This window comes from Physeter macrocephalus, chromosome 1 (genome assembly GCF_002837175.3).
Source record: "Physeter macrocephalus isolate SW-GA chromosome 1, ASM283717v5, whole genome shotgun sequence".
NCBI lineage: Eukaryota > Metazoa > Chordata > Mammalia > Artiodactyla > Physeteridae > Physeter > Physeter macrocephalus.
This window is the reverse complement of record NC_041214.2, coordinates 113,227,013-113,249,958: the sequence shown is the minus strand read 5'-3', so window position 1 is coordinate 113,249,958 and position 22,946 is coordinate 113,227,013. Positions and strand designations below refer to the sequence as shown.

The 22,946-nt window shown below is 38.5% G+C and overlaps 2 protein-coding genes across 8 annotated transcripts in view; one reads left to right on the top strand and one right to left on the bottom strand.

The window, feature by feature from the left end:
• CMSS1 (cms1 ribosomal small subunit homolog) overlaps window positions 1-22,946 on the top strand; it is a 380,724-nt gene that overhangs the window by 115,955 nt on the left and 241,823 nt on the right. The gene's annotated exons all lie outside the window — the stretch shown is intronic.
• Window positions 1-22,946, bottom strand: part of FILIP1L (filamin A interacting protein 1 like) — a 304,847-nt gene that overhangs the window by 105,218 nt on the left and 176,683 nt on the right. For all 3 annotated transcript variants that reach the window (XM_055085903.1, XM_028494011.2, XM_055085904.1), the window contains 3 exons: window positions 13,667-13,921; window positions 12,744-12,917; window positions 5,549-5,727 (listed from right to left, as the gene is read on the bottom strand). In XM_055085903.1, the coding sequence (XP_054941878.1) occupies window positions 5,549-5,727; window positions 12,744-12,917; window positions 13,667-13,819 (506 nt within the window). In that variant the 5' untranslated portion in view covers window positions 13,820-13,921. The remainder of the gene's footprint in view (window positions 1-5,548; window positions 5,728-12,743; window positions 12,918-13,666; window positions 13,922-22,946) is intronic.

The following is a 22,946-nucleotide window of genomic DNA, read 5'->3' as shown; positions in this document are numbered from 1 at the left end:
TTGGTGGTCTCCATTTTGTTCTAACAAAGTACTGGATACCGATGACAAAGGTCAAATGGAGATCTGGCATCCATTTCACAACTTGCAAGACATAGCCTTGAGAGTATGTAATACATATAACTCCTTGCCAGAAAACTGAAAGGAAATGATTGCATTTGAGTACAATGCATTCTACAACAATAGTTTAGTGTGCATGAAATTTAAAACTGCTGGCTTTCCAAATATGATTTTTAAAAAGTAGACTTAGTTTATTTATTTTTAAAAAACCTTATGCCTACTGTGTTATGCTTCATGGGATATTCTTAAAAGCTGAGGTTTAAGACCAAAGAAATTGAAAATCCTAATGGCAATAGTTGCAAGATATTGAATTCTCTAGTAAAGTACTCTAGTTTAATGTGTTTATTGAGTTCTCCTGAATGTTTTATTTTCATAAGCATTTCATGTATTATGTTTTCGTACCATACTGGTGCCTTTTTTTCCTACCTATCATGATCTCATAGTACCCTGGAAGCATTAGTATCAAATCATAAAGTCTGCAGTGGTGTCTCTGTTTTACACATGCACAAATGAGTTGGGGTTTTATGTCAGTGATGAACACATCTACCTACTTCACCTAGGATCTAGCACAGGACCTGGCATGTAGCAGGCATTTAATTAATTGGGGGTTTTTTTGTTTGTTTTTAGTTTGGGGTTTTTTTGTTTTTTGTTTTAGTGAATGAATGAGTGGCAAGCAGCAGTAACTAGCTAACTAGTTAGTTAAACTAACTAAAAAATTAGATAGATTAATACACTTATTCATTTATATATTTAAATTTATATATTTATATTTCAGGGGAGTATCCAAAGCCTCTAGAAAGAAGATTTGATGTTTTTTGAGAGAAACCTTTGAAAGTAATCCAGTATACTCAGTTAACAGGAGGGTCAAATATAGCTCAGTGTTTCACTCACCTTTCCTGATGCCCATCTAGAAAACAGGCCTGTCATAGTAGAAAAGAGTTGATGATGGAAATCTTTCTTTATAAAGTTGCTTCAGCCAAAGGGACGGGGGAGACGCTTTGTTCTTTACTAAGGACTTAGTCCAAGGTATGGTCAAGGCAACAACCCTTGAAGCTGGGTCCCTGCTGACTTTCCTGCAAAGACCCTTCTGCCCCCTGAGCCACTATTCTATCTAGTCACACCTGCTCAGGACAGGAACAAGAAATTAATTCTGCCTGTGACTCCTTCCTTCCTATGTCGCTCTTGAGAAGCTACCATTTGAAGTCCTGCTTTATGAAACCAGAATTAACAGTGCTAACCTACTTGGCCAAGATATTATGAAAAGTAATTTAAGGCTTTAAAAAAAATCCATAGTTGAAGCCACATTTTTAGACAGAGTTGCCATAACAATATTTGTTTCCCACTTCAGTGGTTTCAAGGCCAGAAATGCAGTAATATATATGGTTCGTATACATGGTTTGTTTTAGTGTTCTAAAAAAGAAAGCACGGTTTCAAAAAAAGGAAACTGTTTTTTTTTCCTTCACAGCCTTTTCCCCCATTGAAACTGAAAAAGGAAAAAAATTATGCAAGCTTTTTTGAAAGTACAGAAAAAATTGGCATTTCACTTATGGGAAAATTTTGCAAAATTGCACTGACTAAAAGTGATTTTTGTTTTGGCTTTCCTGTGAAGCTATCCAGAAAGGCCAAAAATTACTGGCATTGCTTTTGTATAAAACCTTTCACATAGACGCCACTTGTAATTCAGCCAAGTACATAATTCAGGTCATCATTAACACACACATCCACACATTGGAGCTGGTCAGTGAACAGAAGGTTGTCATGGAATGTCACTATAATTATTTTATGGACAGACCAAACTGCACAGATTACAGCGAAGGAAACTTTGCATTAACGCGCTTGGGAACAGGGTTTCCTGAGCTGTTCCCTGCCCCCACCCTCCTGCAGTGGGAAAGCCAATTGTTTACTGATTACGACAGCGACATCACTTGGCAAACATTTTGGCCTAAACTCAATGTGTGACATCAGTCTCCTTTAGGGTTTTCCACATAAAATGAATTCTCCGAAGAAAACACAGAAATTGAGCCTTAATTTGAAATCCATTATTACACCCTCTAAGGTCTCATTAACTATCTCAACATGTATTTCTTAATTTTTATTTTCTTTCCAAGTAGATATTATCTAACACTAAAAATACGATCACTAAACTTTCACAGTATTTTTCAGAGTTTCAATCAGATAGTCCTTTATAGTTATATTCACTCAAACCACGTTTATGGGGGTTATGATATTCTTTTTTTCTTTGTACTGAGGGTCACTGATTCGGGAGTGGCTTACATCACTTTGTTTGAGGAAGGAAGTAAACATTATTCTTTGACTCCTTAGAATAAATTAGTCTTGCTTTTGTGAAGGGTGGCTGCATGTTTGAGAGGAAGTACTCTCACTAAAGTTAGGTTTGTGTTCTGTCATTTGTTGTCAGAGAATGAGACACATGAATGGTATTTTACTCCCTTGTGTAAGCACCTCCTCTGTATATATTTACCTGAAATTATTAGTTTCCCCCACCTCTTTGTTAGATGGTGTTGATTTACTATTTTTATGCACATGACCTTAAAGCAAGTGGAAGTCAGTTATGCCTCATGAGGCCCACAGTCTCCCTGCTCCAAGCAGGGGGGCCAGGAAGGGCCAGTGCGCCAAGAGTGCCAAGATATGGGAATTGTGATGTACAGATGGAGCAGGAGAATTGTCTGTGTATCATGTGAGTCAAGAATAGCCTTAGCATTCTCACACCCAAAGAGTTCCATCTGGAAGCTGTTCCTGGGCAAACAGAAAGAGCTGAATACTGCCATATCTTCTGGAGTGGCTAAACAGGGAATAAGAATCACTCCAGTCATTTTTTCCTATTTTTTGGTAATGGTTTGTTTACTTTCATTATTCTTCAAGACAAAAAACTTTTGCCTCCTATATGGCTAAAAAATGTGATCTTTTAAATTCTCACTCTTAAACTACTTTGATACATGTAGAAATACCGTTCTTAATATGCTGATTCCTTGGTGTACAATTTACATTCATCCCACTATTTTCCTTTTCCTCTAGCCCGTGGCCTTTATTCCTACTGCTCTTTTGTTCTCATTTCTCAGTGTTGTTCCTCTTTGCTCTCTTGATTTAAATAATCTTCACCATCTGCCTACCAGCTTTACAGTGTTACTTCTGGATAGACCTCCTCAGCCTTCCTCCAGAAGATAGTAGAGAGACAATGGTGAACATTAGAACTATACCACCAACAGCCTTTCACATTTCCACCCTAAATCTGTATCCTCTTGCCTTCTCCATTAACGTGGTTAAGCCCCCGGGGCAGGGACCTCCAGTACCTCTTTGTTCTATGGCAGACAGCACTCTGACCATGGTCAATAAATGTTCATAATAATGAGAGATGAAAGGAAGTGTCTATGTTCAACAAGTTAGTGCCAAATAAGTTTTGGAGGCCAAATGAGGCCACAGGTGCCAAATCACAAGGGTTCGAAATAATATTTAATATGACATTGTCTCATTGAATAACGAATCTTATACTGTGAGGTCTGAGCCAAATCTTCCTTTGGTGCCAGACTTCTTTTGCTTCTTTAATCTGCCCCTGAAGATATTTCAGGTTCACGAGAGGCAAGGTAACAAGACCCCCTCTCTATGTAGTGAGTAGAAACCAAACCCCCTGGTGAATGTAGAAAAAGAAACTGGATGTGAGGGCCATTGAATCTCTAGTGCTCTGACGACTACCATGAAGTGCACTGAAAAGAAATGAAAGTTTGCCATTAGCGTAGCTATTATGTAACTTTGATTACCTAGTTAAAATATGAATTGTAAGTAGTCAAATAAAACAGTTGAGACTACTAGTATTTTAGAAACGGGAACTCACAGTAATTTTTTTTTCTGTATTTTTCTGTGATTGTTAGACTCTAGCATCATTAGCTCTGTAACTCATAAGAGAAGTATACATGGAATAACAAAAGTGACATGAAGGTCCAGTAAAAATTTGACATTGCTAAGATTGGTTATTTTCTATCTTTGCAGTATTAATAGAGAGGAGTCATTGTTCTTTCATTTTAATATGGATGTTCATTCTTTCTAAGGTGATTCAGAACAGAGGGTCAAAGTTGAGCAAAATAACCTGCTTTCTATACGGTTATAAAATGTTTACCAACCATTTTCTCCCTTTTTGTAGCCAAGGTTCTCTAAATACTAGTTCACATTTTAAGCTTCTATGTTCTCATTTCTTATTTATTCTTCAAAGTATTGCGATTTGGCTTCTGCCTTCACTGTTTTATTGAAAGGGCTCATTAAGTTCTTCAGTGTCTTCCTTGTTGCCATCCTGGGATATTTGGTCATCCTTTTCTGTATTATCTGGTGCTGTTTGCTCACTCTTTCTTGAAAGTCTTCCCTTGCTTGGTTCCTTGCTTTCTCTTCTAGTTCTTCTAATCCTCCACCATTCTTTATTCCTTCTCAGCTTCCTTTCTTGACCCATTTTTCTGGAGGAAAACCCTAACTTGATGGGTTGTTGTGTTGTTTTCTAGAGTTGCCATCTCAAAATTCTCTCCCCTTACCACACCAACACCCATAGCTTCAGCTATCACTGGCTGCAAATACACATCACCAGCCCAACCTTTTCCAGACCTATATTTCTAACGGTGGGTTGTCTGTTTAGACACATCCTTCTCCCCACTGAACATTGGAATACACCAGGTACCTCATGCTCAACTTGTCTAAAACAGGACCCCCTCCATCTTTTGAAATATCTCCCCAACCAGAAATCCTGCAATAAGAAAAAGCTGTGCCCCATTCCTGCTTTCTGTACCTTGGTGAAGAACTAGGAGTATAACTTCCTGTTTTCCTTGCTCTGCTCTCTAGTCACATTAGTCACTAATTCATATTGACTATACGTCATAAATAATTCTTGTTATGCCCCATCCTCCCTAACCCTATAGCCATTGGAACACATACCTGCCCCTGTCTGTCTTCCGTCTTTCCTTAATGGTTCCTTAAGAAAGCATCCCTGATAACTCATTCTCCTTCTCATAATTTGTCATTTGCTCCTTCTTGCCAACAGTATAAAATCCAGCTGCTGGTGTCTAGCCTTTCCTTTTCTCACACCCTGTGCTGTAGCCATGTGGAAAGCTTGAGTTCCCTCAGTACCCATACTCTTGCCTTACCTCTATGCTGTGGCACTTATCCCTGCCCCTGCCTCGTATGTGGTCTCCATTCTTGTTTGCATAGGGACTAGACCGTTACCTCCTCTCTGCAGCTTTCACAGGGCACTCCCTTGAAGAATCAGGTGCCCAGCATTTATGTTTCCACAGTCCTATCACACCCGGTTATTCTTGCATTGTATTGATATTGTTTTTAAACATATCCTTTTCCTCACTCTGGACGATGAGCTTTTTGAGACCAGAGGTTGTCATATTTACCTTGTATCCCTGTATCCCTTGGTATAATGCCCAGCACATAGTGAGAGGTTAGTAAGAATTTGCAGAATGGGTCACTGTCTTGTCCAAAGTAGCCTTACCTTTCACGTTCCTGTTCTAGCAAGCTTATGAATTCATCACTCTTCTCCATGTATTCTTTATGTTTTCTCTTTTCTTCCTCCAACTCTAATATGGTTTGCCTGTGAGATTTTTCTACCGTTAAAAGCTGTTCCAGGATTCGTCTGTGAGATTCTTTATGTTTTTCCACGACTTTGTCCAACTACAAACGAAAATACATTAATAGTCTAAGTACAAATCATTCATAATACTGCCATCTCTCCCTCTTTTAGAAATATCCAAGTTTTAACAAATTAATTCAACAGTGGGTTTATGATTTCCTTATTTAGTTTTTTATCATTACTCTTGTTAATTGATACTTTTTGATGTTTCAACACAAATGTAACTTCCTTACTGTCATCTTTTTTTTTTTTTTGGCCGCACCACGTGGCTTATGGGATCTTAGTTCCCATGTCATCATTTTTTTTTTAACCAGAAAGAAAAATTGGCTCCTCTGTAAATATCTGAACAATTTCTCCATACCCCCTTTCTGCCACTTCCTTTTCTCTCCAGGGAAACCATGTCAGAGGAATGATGGAAAGTAAAGGAATCCTTGTACAATGTTTGATTCTGCCACTTCCCTAGCTGCCCAGCCCTCCCTAAAGTACTCTGCCCACGTACATTTCTTGGATCCATGGTCTGTTTTTCAGTGCATTATTCATAAAGGTGTTTGTTTTTTTTTCAAATTCTTGTTAATCAATTCTGTGTTGGTATAGACCTGGTGTAAACACCAAGTCCTTTCTGGTTTCAATGGCCTACTTATATCTCTATTATAAAACAATTACCCCGTGTCTTATTTACTTTTGTCTCCTCTGCTAGACTGTGAACTCCCTGAAAGCAGGGCCTACATTCTATTTTTCATAGAGTGCTTTGCTTATAGTAGGTGCCCAGTATATGCTTACTGATTGAAAACAAAATAAGCAAGCAAGGAATCAAGAAAGAAAAGAGGGAAGTAGACTGATTAAAACAAAAGTGCTTCAGGATCTTTGACCAGTGATAAATTAAAATCCATTTAAGAACATGGTTTTGAAAGCATGTGACTGTCTAGATTAAATACTAAATTATAACTGATAATGTTGGTTGATTTTTCCCTTTGCCTTTATTGTAAAAGACTGAAAATTTGTGACTGAATTTGAAGCCAGTTTAAATCGTACATCCTTAAAAATCACACACTTAGGGCTTCCCTGGTGGCGCAGTGGTTGAGAGTCTGCCTGCCTATGCAGCGGACGCGGGTTCGTGCCCCGGTCCGGGAAGATCCCACATGCCGCGGAGGGGCTAGGCCCGTGAGCCATGGCCGCTGAGCCTGCACATCCAGAGCCTGTGCTCCGCAACAGGAGAGGCCACCACAGTGAGAGGCCCGCATACCGCGAAAAAAAAAAAAAAAAAAATATACTTAACTAGGAATCCAAAGCACAAAAATGGCCAAATCATTTCAGAAAAAGAAGGGAATAAAGGTGTCCCAGCATACATAACCCAACTGACCTCTAAACGCTTAGGCTGGTTGTCTAGGTTTCTAATATGGGTTTATAATGGTGCCTTAACACACACAAAATACTTCATTATGTCATATAGGTGATGTGTTTCTTTTTTGTTTTTTTTGTTTTTTTTTTGCGGTACGCGGGCCTCTCACTTTTGTGGCCTCTCCCGTTGCGGAGCACAGGCTCCAGACGCGCAGGCTCAGCGGCCATGGCTCACGGGCCCAGCCGCTCTGCGGCATGTGGGATCTTCCCGGACCGGGGCACGAACCCGTGTCCCCTGCATCGGCAGGCAGACTCTCAACCACTGCGCTACCAGGGAAGCCCCTAGGTGATGATTTTTAATTAATGTGACCAATCCTTTTGTGGAAGCTGAAATTGCTAAGTTGTATTGCTTGCTGGCAGAGTCACTTTTAAGTAATGACCATCCTCTGAGAGGGAGGTTGTAGTGTTAATTGTCCTGGGTCTCAAGCAACAACAGTTCTCTGAAAACTCCTTCCAGTTGCCCAAACATTAGACCACATTATAAGGGAAATTCAAATCAACTGCTTTTAGAATTTGAGAGTGAAATAGTAATAGAATCAGCCTTAATTTAGGGAGCTTGACGTTTGACTTAGAGAAACAATCAATTTATCACAAGATCGGCCCTAGAATTAATAAATGAATAATTATAATAGGTATTTAGTAAAGCATAAATGAATGACTAAGGGAGGCTTCATAAAGGAAACTTCCTCAGATAGCTTCTTGTAGTTGTATGGACATGAATATTAAACTTAGTTCAGCCCAAAAAGAGAAAAGAGAAGGTTTAGTTAATCTACTATTGCTTTCCATTGTGTTTTTCCTCCTTATTTTGTTTGTTTGCTTGTTTGTTTGTTTGTAGGGACAAGGAAGGAAGGTTGGAAAGAATCATTGCCCGTTGTTACATAATCTCCTAAGGGCTCTCCCTTCCTTCAGCCTCACCCCCATCCAGCCTGTCCTTATCAGTGACAGCACAATCTTCCACCAGTGGGATTACTCCACTCTCCTATTCAGAGCTGAAAGGTTTCTCACCATCTGGCCTCCTGACACTTCCACCCCATTCTCATTCCGTACCTTCCCGTCTCTCTCACCCAGCCTTTAGCCACACCAGATTTCAGGTAGTTCTTAGAACACACCATGGTGCTTCAAGACTGCTTTTTTCAGTGCCGGGACATAGAAACCTTTTTCCCCTTCCACGCAAAACTTTTCCTGTTCTTCCTGTATGGCTTTCTCTGGTCACTCCTGGGTAGAATTATTTGTTCCTTCATATCAGTGAAATGTCTAATTCTCTGGGTTTTCCTTCTCTCACCTTCCATGACTCTTGAAGAATGGCCTATATTTACTGCATGCTATTTGGTGCTAAGGACCTCATGTTTGTCAACAGCAGAAATTGGAAAGGTGTCAAATAGTGACCTTGCAGAGGGAAAGTTCCCAAAGAAAGTGTAAGTGACTCTAGATATGTTTTAGCTTATGCTTGAAGTTTTATTCTGTGCCTTCGTTTCTCCGTACCCAAAATGCCTCTTAGAAAATATGCCAGTTGTTCTCAATTCAGTCTCTTCTTCAGTCCTACAGATCAAGTGATTGACCTGAGCTTGTCTGAACTCATTTCATTTTCCACCAATTTTGTGGGTGTGCTTGGCCAAGCCACTTAACCGTTGTGTACGTCAGGTTTTTCGATTATAAATGTAGTGGTTGGGCTTGATTTCTAAGATCAATTGTATTGCCACAGTTTTCTCAAGGCAACAACTATTTATTAAGTGTCTATTATGCTATATGTATTTAGTACTATGATAGTTGCCATGGGAGAATTTTAAAGTCTCAATGCTTATACTCTTACTAGGCAGATAAGATATACACACTAAACAATTAGGAGCAGTATAAGGTGGTGTATCATTAAGCACTAAGGGACTATCAAAGAACCACTGCCCCTTTTTGATCTAGCCCCACTTGTGGATTGAATGAAGCCTGGGGAAGAAAGCAGGAAGACTCAGTCACTTTAGGGAGTGTTAGGGGAAGAAAGATTAAAAAGATAACTTGTTAATGTTTACTGTGCAATGACAAGCTTATCATTTTAGCCTCCCTGATGTCATATCCTACCCGCAACCGCTAATACAATCCAACTCCTTGCCTAGGATGAAGGAAGTCCAATGTGTTCCAATAGGTTGGATTCTCCCGTGGTCAAAGAGAATGAAGGACAGAGAGATCGTCAGTCTTTTTGCTTTTGGTTGCTTAATATATGTTTAGGAAAGAATAATGACCTTTGTTTTAATAGCTCCTGAGTCACAGGCCACCCTAATTTGGGGCTTTATCTTCTTTCTGAGCTATGGCTTTGGTTCTCTTTGTTCTTTTTTGTTGGCTCTTTGAAGATTGTCTTTTTCTTTGATTACACTGAGTATACTAGTAGAGATAAAGCTAGTTCAGACAGTAGAGAAATTATTTGGCTGTTTTAGTAGATCAAAGGTAACCAATTATGCTATTCATAAAATGTTCCATCTTCTTCCCTGTCTTTACTGAAACCTGGTTTTCCTGGATAATGCTAGAATCCTAAACTAGAGACTGCTCATTTTCACACTGCCTCAGTATCTCAGATACTGGGAATGGGGGCATGATTCTTGTCTCTGCATGACCCCTGCCGGACTCTTCTGAAAGCCCTTCCTTGTTTTATTGTCACCCTGAATGGTGATAGTCTTCTGTCATTCTTATTTGGTCATCTACTGAGCTTCAGGTCATTCTCACAATCTACCTTTGTACTGTCAATCTTGGTAGCATTCTGGGTGTGCCAGCTTACCCAGCCATTGTCAAAAGTGAAAAGCCAGAGGCTATATTGCAAAATGAATATGTCTTTTGGTTCCTAGCACTGGAAGTTTGTGGATTATAGAAGAGAAAGATTGAAAATATGTGGAGCCAGAAGCTAGTCTGCGGAAATTTCCCTTTTTAGTTCCTGGCTTCAGGATTTCTCTAGCTCCATGTAAAGCTCATCCATGCACTTAAGAGTATGCTAGATATTTTATCTAATGTTTTTATGTATTTTTAAGTGATATGATTTCATGATATGTCATCCACAATGTTTCTGGAAATGGAATTTCTTTATGTTCTACTTGAGTAACCCCTACTCATTCTCTGGAACTTGGCTTTCCTGATTCTTCTATCTAAATTCGATCCCTCATTATACTCCCTCATAGTGCTTTGTGGTTTTCACCACAAAAATTAACATAGTGTGTATTATATACTTATTGTGTGATCACTTGTTGTCTGTCACTCTTAAAAGAGACATTAAGCACCCTGAAGACAGGAAGCACAACTATTTTTATACAATGAAAATTATGAAATGAAATTTAAAAGCTGAACTATATAGTTGCTTAAAATAAGTATGAATACTTTAAGAATTGCCCTAAGGTAATGCTAATAAGGTATGCAGATTCTTTTATTATAGTACCTTGATAAATCCAAACTGTTGTTATATTTTTCTTGATATCTTTTTTGGAAGAACTAAGAATATGTTAGGCCATTAACTCAAGTATCTTTTTTAAGGTGACTTTTAGTACAGAAGCCTAGGTTGGAAAGAAATAGGAGGTTAAAACTGTTCTGGACTCTGAGTTTTTCCCTCCCTCTCTCCCCATCCACATCCTTTGTTCTAGCTTGCAGGCCTCCACCTTAAGTCAGTGTTCCTAACATATGACATAGCTGAGAACAGTTTGTTTTTCTAAGGTATTTTGCCTTATGAATAGATAAATCCCCTTTAGTTTACCCTAGACATGGTTGAGATTTTTCACATTTTTTTAAAAGAACATTATGAGGAAAATAAAAGGAGGAAGATGGAGGAAAACAAAATAATAAATTTTTAGCATGCACATCCTTATCCTGATGTAAGTAGGGTGCCCCTCGGTATGGTCTTAGTGGGAACACCCCACTTTCTTTCTTTTCTTCAGCTCTATCTAGGGACTCCCAGTCAGAATTTCCCTTTATTGTTTATTTTCTGGATATCCCCCCTCACCTATTACTTCCTAGATAGAGGAAAAGGGTAGGCAACTGGGTTGTTGGGTAGATAGAATTATAGGGGCTTCAAGGAACTGGGAGAGACTGGTAGCTGAGGAGAGAAAATTATCAGGGGGAAGTAGGCAAGAGAAGAAAACGGACAAATCGTGGAGATGGGAATGTAAGAAGTGTGTGTGTGTGTGTGTGTGTGTGTGTGTGTGTGTGTGTGTGTGTGTGTGTGTAGGGGTATCTGTTGGTTGAGTAATCAAGGAAGGTTGGATTTATAAAGCAGGGCCAAATTATGGATAACTTTTAGGGACACTTTGCAGAGTTAGGATTGCAAGCATTTGCAGAGAGGGTATTTCCAGTTTTGCTGTGTACAATAGAATTATTTAGTTACAAAAGTAACTAAAACTTTTCCTACTGATTTCAGGATAAGTTTGGAATTACTCTGTTTCATTTTACTCTGAAGTGTTGAGGGGTTGTGCCATTTGTGGAGTTTTGTGAGTATATGTTCAGTGATAATTAACTTGCATTTGCACTTATACTGGTTGGGGAATTTGTGCTTAATGCTGTTTCACAGTCACTGTGTTGGGAGCCAGAATACAGTTTTAACACTATTGACTTGAATGAGGCTTCGGCTCCTCTTGTTTAAAATTTGGATTAAAGTGCAATCAACAGACTTTGGGTGGTCTCATCCTCACCCCTCAGAGAAGCAGATCCATATGACCAAACTCCTTCACAATTTGGCAAGATGGTAGGCGTCTGTCATGAGACACCCAAGACAAGAATAGCAAGGACATTAGAGGTCAGTCCTGAGGTAGGTTGCCAGAGCGTATGTGGGGGAAATTTGCCCAAAATTTGCTTTCACTCTCTCTAGCCTTAACTTATGCTCCTAGTTGTTTCCTTTTTACAAAAATGAAAAATTATGAAATTTTCCATGGAGGTCTCAGAAGAATAAAATAAGGATGCCAAGGAGTTTCAGAAATGTCAGCAAGTAAAAGAGCAAGCAGTGCTGTATCTTTGTGCAGTGGGGGCCGTGTTGAGACTGTTCATCTTTGCTGTTGTCATTGTTGGGCATACTTGGTGGGAGAAAAGTCTTTACTGTCATTAAACTTTTGAAGGAAAAAGAGGATATGTGTTCATCTAAAATGTATGCTTTCTAAAACTCTGTTTCCTGTATAATTCTTCAGATCATTTCCATTCATGCTCAGAATTTCTATGACATAATACTTCAGTGTTTCCAAAGAAATTAACTTCTATGGTTAAACTTTATCTGTTTTTTATTATTGCCTTCAGATCTCCAAAAGAAGTGCAGATTCCTCTGTGTGTGTGTGTGTGTGTGTGTGTGTGTGTGTGAGTGTGTCTGTGTCTGAGTGTGTGTGTCTCTCTGTGTGTATCTGTGTGTGTCTGTGTGTCTGTGTGTTTATACAAGAGGGGAGGAGGGGGAGAGAGAAAAAGAGAGGAATTCTCTTGCATTTGTTAGGTTTTAGTCTGATGTCAAGAAACAAACCCAGTGGGAACATCCCACCCATGATTTGTTCTCCTTTTCTTTCCTGTAGAACATGTAGTATTTATCTACCTGGGGTAGATTTTAAACATACAACTATAAATAATCGAAAAAAGAGTTACATGTCCTGCTCACCTGCCAGGCCTAGTGCTTTACTGGCTGGTGAGCTTACTTGGTGCACACCCCTGACGTGATACATACCTCATTCATTGGTTTCTCATAGATGTCCTCCTGCCAAGGGGCAGATTTTGCTTGAAAAGCATCTCGCTGGAGAGCTTCTAGCACCTTTTTTGGAGTGACAAACCCATACTGAGCTTCCAGCAAAGCCAAGTCCATTTTGTCAGCCTTTAAAATGCCTATGACTTCATCTCGAGCCTGCAGGAACAAAAAGCATTTCAGAAAGCCCACTTTATCTACCAGCAGTCTCTGCAAGTGATTTCTTGTGTAGTTGAGTATTTTTTCTCTTCTCCTTCAAATATAAACAAATCATATTTGGTTATAGAACCTTTTAGAAAAGGTAGCAAAGCTATGTCCCTTTCCTTCATCCTTCTTACAGTCTAGTTACACATTAATAATGTTTTTAAAAGTGATCACTATGCAGCATGGGGAGACTCTACATTTTTTATTGTGTTTGACAAGCAGATAGCATGATATGCCTCAATGGACTGGCATTTTCATTTTCAGGGATAGGAAATAAGATTCCCCTATATATGTAGCAGCTGTTTTTAGTTTTTTGTGTAGGTTAATAATGCCAGGGCAAGTCTAGGAGCCAGTTCATGTGAGGTACAAAAGCACCTATTGTTATTTAAACCAGTCCAGAAGTCATCTGCTATTATTGTTACTCATACGTTCCTGTGCACTGAAGCTTGTGAGCAGCATGGGTAGAGGATGTGACCTTTCACAATGTGCATGCCAATCGCATGTCATAACAACAGCCCTTTTAGATGTGATTAATTGCTCTTCATGCTGCCAGAAGAGAATTCTGTGAATGTGTACCTTACACTTTGCTTTCATGTATATACAAGTATGAAGCGCAAATATCTATTTCTGTGGCAGCCACCACACAAAATTCATAAGCAGCCTTCCCCTGGAAGCATGAGGGGGATAATTCTAACCCAACTGACCTGCAGTTCTCCCTCCAGAATGCTGAGAAGAAATAATAGGTCGTCTCTTGAGAGGTCTTCTCCTTGGTGGCCATTACCACTGTGTGACTTAGGATATGGAAGGATTGCATCCGACTCACTGGTGGGGTCTTTGTCTTGCTGTCTCTGCTTCATGTCCTCAGGACCTTGGAAACTGTAGTCTTCACTATATGTCTTGGAAATTGCTTTTGGGCTGAGCCCTCCGTGTCACTGCTTCTGGAACGCGTTCTTTAAGGGCTGGAAAGAAGGAAGACAATTTGTAACTCTTAGTGGAAGTAGAGTTTTAATAAGAGCTCCTATTACTGCTTTGACAAGTCTGCACTCTCGTTATATTTACCACAGCCAAAGACTCGATCTTTCTGAAGTCTACAGCAGAGAAGGGCATTAGTAGATTCATAAATCACAGTCTTATTTACACTTCTCTTTTTAAAATCAACATTTTAAAAAATGTGTTCTGCTTTGATTAAGGCCACTTATGTCCATGGGTAAACAGACTGTGTATTTGAACTTCATCCGCCAAGCATTCCACCTCAGGGACCTGGGTCATACCTCCAACCTAGGCCTAAGTGCTTACATAAGACGTACTTAACATAATTGTAAAATGGTAAATTTGCTAATTGTTCTAACTTTCTTCAGATTCACATTATAGTGTTTCCTTGTGGAAGCTTAAAAAGAGTTTTTAAATTTCTTAGCCTTTGGTGCTTTAAGAGAGAAGCATCAGAATTACAAAATACTTTGGGTTACTTTGTTATGACGGTAAAGTCTAATATTAAAGGAATGAAGGCTTGGTCCCTGGCTGTATCCTTGACATTCTGCTAAAATTCCAGAGCTGACCTCAGATAAGTCAAGGATTTATATTTAGGACCCTTATCTACAAAATAAGAACACTAGTGCCTATAGTAGTTAACCATTATGAAAACAATATAAAATAAATTAATATTTGAGGGACACATTAGCTCCACATCTGATTATATAATTATCCAAATTAATTTACAATAGCAAGATAATTTTTTCCACCTTTGAGGTTTGTAATGGAAAGAGTAAACATCAAGTGAACTTATAGTCTGCTTCAGTGATGTTCAAGCAGATTAATTTTACTCATTCCTACAAATCATGAAACTTTCATCATTATTTTTTTTTAAATATTTATTTTCTATATTTTTTTGGCTGCGTCAGATCTTAGTTATGGCACATGGGGATCTTTCATTGCGGCGCAGGCTCTTGGTTGTGGTGTGGGCTCTTCGTTGTGGCACAGGCTTCTCTCTAGTTGTGGCGCCCAGGCTCTAGGGCACGTGGGCTCTGTAGTGGCGGCACTCAGGCTTAGTTGCCCCATGGTATGTTGTATCTTAGTTCCCCAACCAGGGTTGGAACCCGTGTCCCCTGAATTGGAAGGTGGATTCTTTACCACTGGACCACCAGGGAAGTCCCTTTCATCATTACGGGTACCTTGCTTTTCATTTGTAATAATATTTCTTTAAAAATCTGGAGGGAATTCCCTGACGGTCCAGCGCTTGGGACTCTGCACTTCTACTGCAGGGGGCACGCATTCGATCCCTGTTCTGGGAACTAGGATCCCACATGCCGCGCACAGCGCAGCCAAAAAAAAAAAAAGCTGGAAAGGTCAAGCATACAGAAAAGGATGGAAATATAATGAATCACTACATGCTAGCACACAGATTTGTAAAATCCTAATGTACTATATACATTAGAAAACAGTTTTTTTAAGTAAAATATTGATATTATAGATATAGTAGAAGCCCCTATGTACCTCTTCCTTAACCCACTCTATACCCGCCCTACCCCAGAAGTAACCATCTTGAATTTGGTGTTTATTATTCCCACGCATGTTTTGTACTTTACTTTATACTTTTAATGCATGTGTATATATTGCTGAGCAATATATAGTATTGCTTTGCAGATTTTCAAACCTAATGTAAATACAGCATATTGAATGTATCATTCTGAAAATGTTTTTTCATCCTATATTTTGGAGATTCTTTCTTGCTCCATTTTACTTATTTTACCTATTTAACTGCTATTAGTATTGCATTATATGAATAGGCCACCATTTACTTATCCATTTTACTGTTGATGGATGTTTAAATAGTTTACTTTTTTTAGTATTAGAAAAAATGCAGCTGTGAACATTCTTGTGCATTTTTTTTTCCTGTGAACATCCATTTCTTCAGGTAGTATTCTTTACAAAATAGGAATGGGATTTTGGCTCTCCTAAATGGAGTACCAATTTATAGCAGAGTGTAAGAGTTCTCATTGCTCTGTATCTTCATCAACGCTTGCTATTAGGGAATTTATAATTTTTACCAATATGGTAAGTGAAATGGTATCTGACTTTTTAATTTGCATTCTATAATTAATGAGAGCAGGCATCCTTTTATGTGTTTAGAGGCCCTTTGAATTTCTTCATAAATTGCTTGTTCATAGTCTTTGCCCATTTTTCTTTTGTATTATTTGTCTTTTTCTTATGAATTTGTAGGAATTCGCTACATACTCTATAAATTACTGTTTTGTTGATTATATGTTTTGATGTTATCTTTTCTGGTCTGTAGCTTACATTTCCACTTTATATCTTTTGTGGTATAGAAGTTTTACGTTTTAATTTAGTCAAGTTTATCAATTTTTAAATCAGTTCTTTTCTTTATAATTTGCATTGGAAAGCAGAATTTGAACAGTGGCAGTATAAAAGAATGGCTAAGACCTTGGACTCTGGAACCACTCTGCCTGAGTTCAAATCTCTACTCTGTTACTTATTGGCTATAAAACTCTGGACAAGTTACTTAACACCTCTGTGCCTTTCTCATCTGTAAAATGAGGATGATAGTAGTAGTATATTTATAACCTAAAGTTGGTGTGAGGATTAACTGAGTCAGCACATGTCAAATGTTTGCAACATACTTCATACAAAATTGTCGCTCAATAAACATTAGCTTTTATTATTAACGTTATTATTAACTTTATTTTTATTCCCCCCAATTTTATAGTGTTTCTCTATTACCTTTATAGTTAGAAAAAATTTCAAGAATTGAAGCAAGTTTATTTGATTACCTCTTTCATCTAATAGTTGTGAGCTATGAATAAAGGGGGAAAGAAAAGAAGATTGAAAGAATGGCTTTGTGTCTTTCTTGGGTACTCTGTTTAAGAAGTGACTCTTACCACTCCCAGCTTGCTGGCACCACTTGAGAAACCTGAGTGTAGAACAGTTTAGGAACCTTGAGGACTTCACAGCCAACCAGCTAAGCCTCCATTCATCTCTCCACCCATCCTTCAACAAGCATTTATTGAAGGCCCACTGTGTGTTGTGCACTAAATTGGTTATTTATGGTGTGGCTTCCTTACTTCCCTTAATACAAGTGATACATTTTCAAATGTAAGGTTTATGGAAATAGTTCGTAAATCTGGGATCATGAAAAGTGCACTGAACTAGACAGAAGTCATGTGAAAAGAATTCTGTCACAAATCAGCTGTGGGATTAGTTAAGACACTGACCCTCTCTGAGGGCAGTGCCCTGAATTGTGAAGTGAGGTGGGGGTGAGGAGGTGATCTCTGTGGCCTCCTTTCTCCTAGGATGTATAACGATTCTTGCCACTGTTCCTTTCTTTTAGCATAGATTTTCAATAGTATATTTAAAAGACATGGGTTTGTGGGTCTGCATCTTATAGGAAATCCACAGAAATCTAAATGCTACATATGGACTACATATGGACCTGTGACTTTTGATTTTCACCAGAGGAGAGATCACAGTTAAAAGACAATGCTTAAGGAAATAATCCCAGCAATAATTTTCAACTGAGAATTTTCAATAGCCTCATCATAACAATCAGGATATAAAAGCAGAACTTGAAGGTGTTTATTGCCTTATGTGTTTATTATTTACATATTTTATTTGTCAGTAACAAACCAACTATCAAGTGATACTAGTGGGGCACCTTGCCTTGAGGTTACAATGTCCATCTGGAGAAATTTTAAACATTCACTTTCAAAATTTTAACAAGTCACATAATGTGTTTTCTCTACAACTCATGTTCTTTCTTACTTCCCTCCATCACACATTTATTTACTCTATTAGACGCTGGAGATAGACAGTGATGGTGGTGGTGGTGGTGGTAATGATGATGACAGCTAATACTTACTGGGCAGTTACTACATGATAGGCATTCTTCTAAGCATTTTACATTTATTAACTCATTCAATTCTTATAACAACCCTATGAGGTAGGGAATATTATTATCTCCATCTACAGCAAAGAAATGGAAGCACAGATGAAGGTTACACAGCTAATAAGAGGCAGAACTGGGATGTGAATCCAGGCAACCTGGCTCCAGAACCTGTGCTCTTAAAAATCATGTGTCATGCTATTATACTGTACTGCCAAAGACAGATGGCTATAGACACCCTGTCTGAAATGGATACAGACACCATGTGTGAAAAATGCTTATAGCCTTGCTGAAGAGATTACTTATCAATAATTACAGTACAGATGAACAGTGGTCTGTGGCAGTAGTTGTCACTGACTCTCCCCTACTTAGCCAAGGAAGGATTTATTTATTTGAGAAAAGCAAAGACATAGAAGGAGTATATTTTTTTGTAGGGATAGAAGGTTGAGGATATATAAGATTTATGACTGTGGAAAACTCCATTATGTGTGTATTTATGTATTTATAAATAATATTCCTATACTAGCATATTAATATATGCTATGTACCTTATGAAAACATTCAAAAAGGAAAAATATTAATTAAAAAATAAGATATCTAATTATTTTTCTCCCACCCCATTGGATTGTCTTAAACACCTCAGGAAGATTATTGCTCTGGCCTATAGGAGTAATGGAAGGTTGTTAACGTAGACCAGATATGTTTAAAACAAATAAATATTACATACCACTTTATTTACAGATATGTTCTCACATGAAGGGCAGGGCCATCCATGTCTTCCACCAAATATTAATAGTCTCCATTCATATGTCTCATGGGGTTTCTGACCTGATGCTTCATACCTAATGGCTGTTCAACAGAGTGAATGGTTTGCTCTTTCTATTTTGTGGCCTATCCCACAACTTAGATAACATTGCTAAATAACAATGGCTCAAAATTATATGGGCCACTGTGCATTTTTAGTCATCTTGCAACTCAGCTGGGTGTGAATGGTCTAAGATGGGCTCACTCCCATGTCTGACTGTCAGCTAGTTGGGCTAGATCTCAGCTGGATCATCTCATCTCTGCTCCACATGGGCTTTCAACCTCTGGTAGGCTAGACCAGGCTTCCCCTTATGGCGGTCTCAGGTCAGCATCTCAAGAGTGTGAGACTCCAAGCCCTTATTTATATTGGTGAAAGAACGGCACAAGCCTAGCCCAAATTCAGGAAGTGGGGAAATAGATTCACCTCTTGATGGAAGGAGCTGCAGAGTCACATTGCAGAGGATGGGGAAGAGTTAGTTAACTGCAGCCATCTTTGAAAAACTCTAGGTCTATCACACTTACAGATTCAGACTTCTGTGAAAATCAAATAAAAATCTAGTTTAAAAGAGGGGTAAAATATACTTGGTTCTTTACTTCTTTTAGTTTCCTGGAAGCGTAAGGTTATTTTTATGATTTCTGTAATGCATTCCTGTGCTTTCCTCTTACCCACATATTCATATGTGGAACAATAGCCTACTGATAAGAATCAACTTGTATTCTGCTACTAATCAATAAAAATTCCTCTACCACCGTTAATCTTATCCAAGGTATGCCTTCCAGAATTCCAAGATAATGTAAGTTTCTATTTAGCAGGATAGCTTGCTAAGCATTGCTCATAAGTAGTGCTCTTTGAGTTTAAGGCAACCCTGAACTGCTACAGAAAACTGAATGGTTCTCTGTATATGTTCTATCTTCCCTCACCTCATTCTTTTTTTTTTTTAATTGAGTTAAAGTTGATGTACAATATTATATGTTACAGGTGTACAATATAGTGATTCATAATTTTTAAAGGTTATAGTCCATTTAGAGTTATTATAAAAATTGGCTATATTCCCTCTCACCTCATTCTTAAAGTGAGTTGAGTGAAATCTGCCAGGAGAGCACAGATCATTTGCCAATGATGATATTTATAAGCAACAAAAAAGGAATGACCTAAAACATTTTTATACCATGTTTATTCTTTTTAAATTGGTTAGAGTTTTTCTGAAACCACCAGTCTTCTTTGAGGGCTAGGGAAAATAGCATCAGCATTCTTGCTGGCTCTCACACTGGGTTTGTGAACAGACCCATCGTGTGCAGACTTCTGGTCTACTGAGGAGTGTGTGTCTCATCATGTTTACAATGGTGGAGTTTCCTTGCCCTTCTGCCAACAACCACAAAATGATCAGTAATGAGAAGTAATTAAGTATCGCGTGGAAGAAAACAAAGACATGAATTTCATGATACTCTCATGCTTTGTATTATCAGTGACTTCATTGTTTCTCTTGGCAAATTTTTAATGCATCTGTGCTTGGCCTTGCATACTGAGGAAAAGAAAAATTTTGTAATGGCAACAGTGGTTTGGGATTTTCAGGTTACAAAAAAAAAAAAGAAAACAGAATGGAAAGTTGCTTTTGCTTATACCAAATAATGATGCCTTACTCTTTTCATAAAGTGTCAGTAGTGACATAATGCCTGATGGTTTTGCAAGGAGAAAACCTGCTTAGTTGTCAAATTTAACACAGCCTAATGCGTTGATTATCTGTGACTCTCAGAACCACAGAATGGCAGCCTTGAGGACTGTAAGAGAGTGATACACTGGGAATCAGGAAACATGGCTTCTGATCTCAACTCTGCTTTTAATTAGCAAAGCTCTGGTTGTCACTTGTAAAATGAGGATATTAGTCTAGGTTGGCCCCTTTGAGGTCATTCAGGATGAACCAAGGACCAGGCATTCTTTGCCTTGACCTCTACCTTGTTCCTTACTCCCCAGTGGGTTCCCCTGACTGCAGGATTTACGCCTGAGACTAGATGATCTCTGAGGTCCCGGGACTTCCCACTTTAGAATTCTCTGCTTCTCTGTTGTCTTGTATCTATGGATACAAATACAGTGTAGTTGGCCCTGAGAAGCGGATTCTACTTTATTTTCTTATGTGGTGACCTCGGTCAGTTTTTCTTTGGCTTAAGCTGGTTAAAATCGTGGTGTATCTTGGTAAGGATGTGTTCATGCGGAAGAAGGACTAGTAGAGAATTTGCAGTTATTTACTTAATTTAGTTACAGAAAATGACCAAATGTCAATTGAGGCCTATTCTACCTACCACCTCCCCCCAATATACATGCCCCTAGCCAACTCTTTACTATAAAAGTTGAATTTTCTTAATCATTCTTTATTAATCTTTAGATAGCAAAAACTGTTTATTCTATATAATTGAGTGCTAAACATAATTTAGTCTCTGTGTACCTGTTTATTTTCATGTTTGAATGGTGGAAAGAGGATATTTTGCTTGGATAAAAGAACTTCAGAAAGTTCAGTGAAAGAAATTGGTTTTGGTCTTGATCATTTACTATGATGTTGAGGTAACCAATCAAAACTACTCCAATTTAAAGAAGAAAGAAATACTAATGGTAGCTTACATTAAATTCAGTAGTTACCAAATACAAGTCTGTTCTAAATGCTTTCTTTTGATTAACTCATTTAGTCTTCTTAAAAACTGTTGTTTATCTCCATTTTGCAAAAGAGGAAACTGAGGCTTGTAGCTGTTAAGTAACTTGCCAAAGGTCATACTGCTAGAAAGTGGCAGAGCCAGGTCCTAACTTGGGCAGTCTGGTTCCAGAGTCCAGCAAATCACTATGCTGTATCTACCTAGGGTTTTATAAGAAGGCATACATAGTAAAGAAAAAAATCCTGGTTCAACATTAAGTTATTCAACAAACATTTATGAAGTACCTACTATGTCAGTTATCATATTAGCCAGTTTGTGCAAGCTTATTTTTGTATCTGGACTAATGTCCCTTTTGTTGATATGGGTACAGTTAATTCTGGCTACCCAGAATTACACAAAAATCTGAATAATATGAAGTCACAACTCCCTGGCTCTTTCAGCAATTGGTCCATTCAGTAAAGATGTTTTGTTTTCATGCATTATTTATGTGCAGAAACTTAACTGAATGCATTGTTATTCTTAAACTTTAAAAGACACAAAGTGGCTTTTCTCAGCCACTTTGCTGGCATCTTGGGGGTAGGCAGGAGGTATAGCATAACAGAAAGACTATGAGATTGTGGGATCAGATGGATCTGGACTTTAATTGCTGCTCCAATATGTTAGCTCTGTGGGCTTGGACAACCTACTCTACCTCTGTGAGCCTTCAAATATAAAATGAAGATTATGGTACCTGGTAATGGGTTTATTGTTCATGCTCTGTGAGCTTAGGGCCCCTGTTGTTCATGTCTGTCTCCTCAGTGTTCAGCAGAGTTGTACCTCATCAGGGATTCATCTGAAAGACTGAATCATGCAGTCCTCAACAGAGCTGACTGGCTGTAAGCAGGAACTGCCTCATGGTAAAAATGATTCATCTGTGAACCACTGGCTAGAAATTCAGAAAAATGGTGCTGAGAATCTAATAGAAGTAGCTGGAGTGTACAGAAGTAGCTAATGTGTATGGACCTCTTACTACATGCCCGACACTGTTTTAAGTGCTTTGTGTATATTATTTAATCTTAAAGACTTTTAGCCTGTAGTAAAAATTGTAGGAAAGGGCTTGGTAAAGGTAAGCTAAGCGTGGAGACTCTCGTAGGAGACATCAAAGACAGGGAAATTAATATCAAAATCAGGGTAGTGCTGGTACCTACACAAAGTTCAGTGTATGTGTGTGTGTGTGTGTGTGTGTGTGTGTGTGTGTGTGTGTGTGTGCGCACGCACGCACTTGCGTGCACACGTGTGTGTACACACATGTGTGTGTAGAAGGGACACTGGATCCCCAAAACTAACTAGAAAATTCTTGTTAATGTCACTGAATTTTGAACTTTTATTGTATATACCCTGACTTTTCACTCTCTCTCACCCCCACCTCCCCAAGTACACTCTCACATGCATAAAATGAGGTGAACATCCACTGCACTCCTCCTTTTTATTTGACAGCACCTTGAACAGTCATTAGTTCTGTTTTTAGGTAGGTGACATTTTATAAAGTGGTCTCATTTAAACTTGTTTGGTAGGAAATTTGAGGGATGAATTGTTTTGATGGCAAGATGGCTGCATAATGCAGAGTGAGTCTGTGCTAACTGTAGGATGCTCTTCACCAAGGG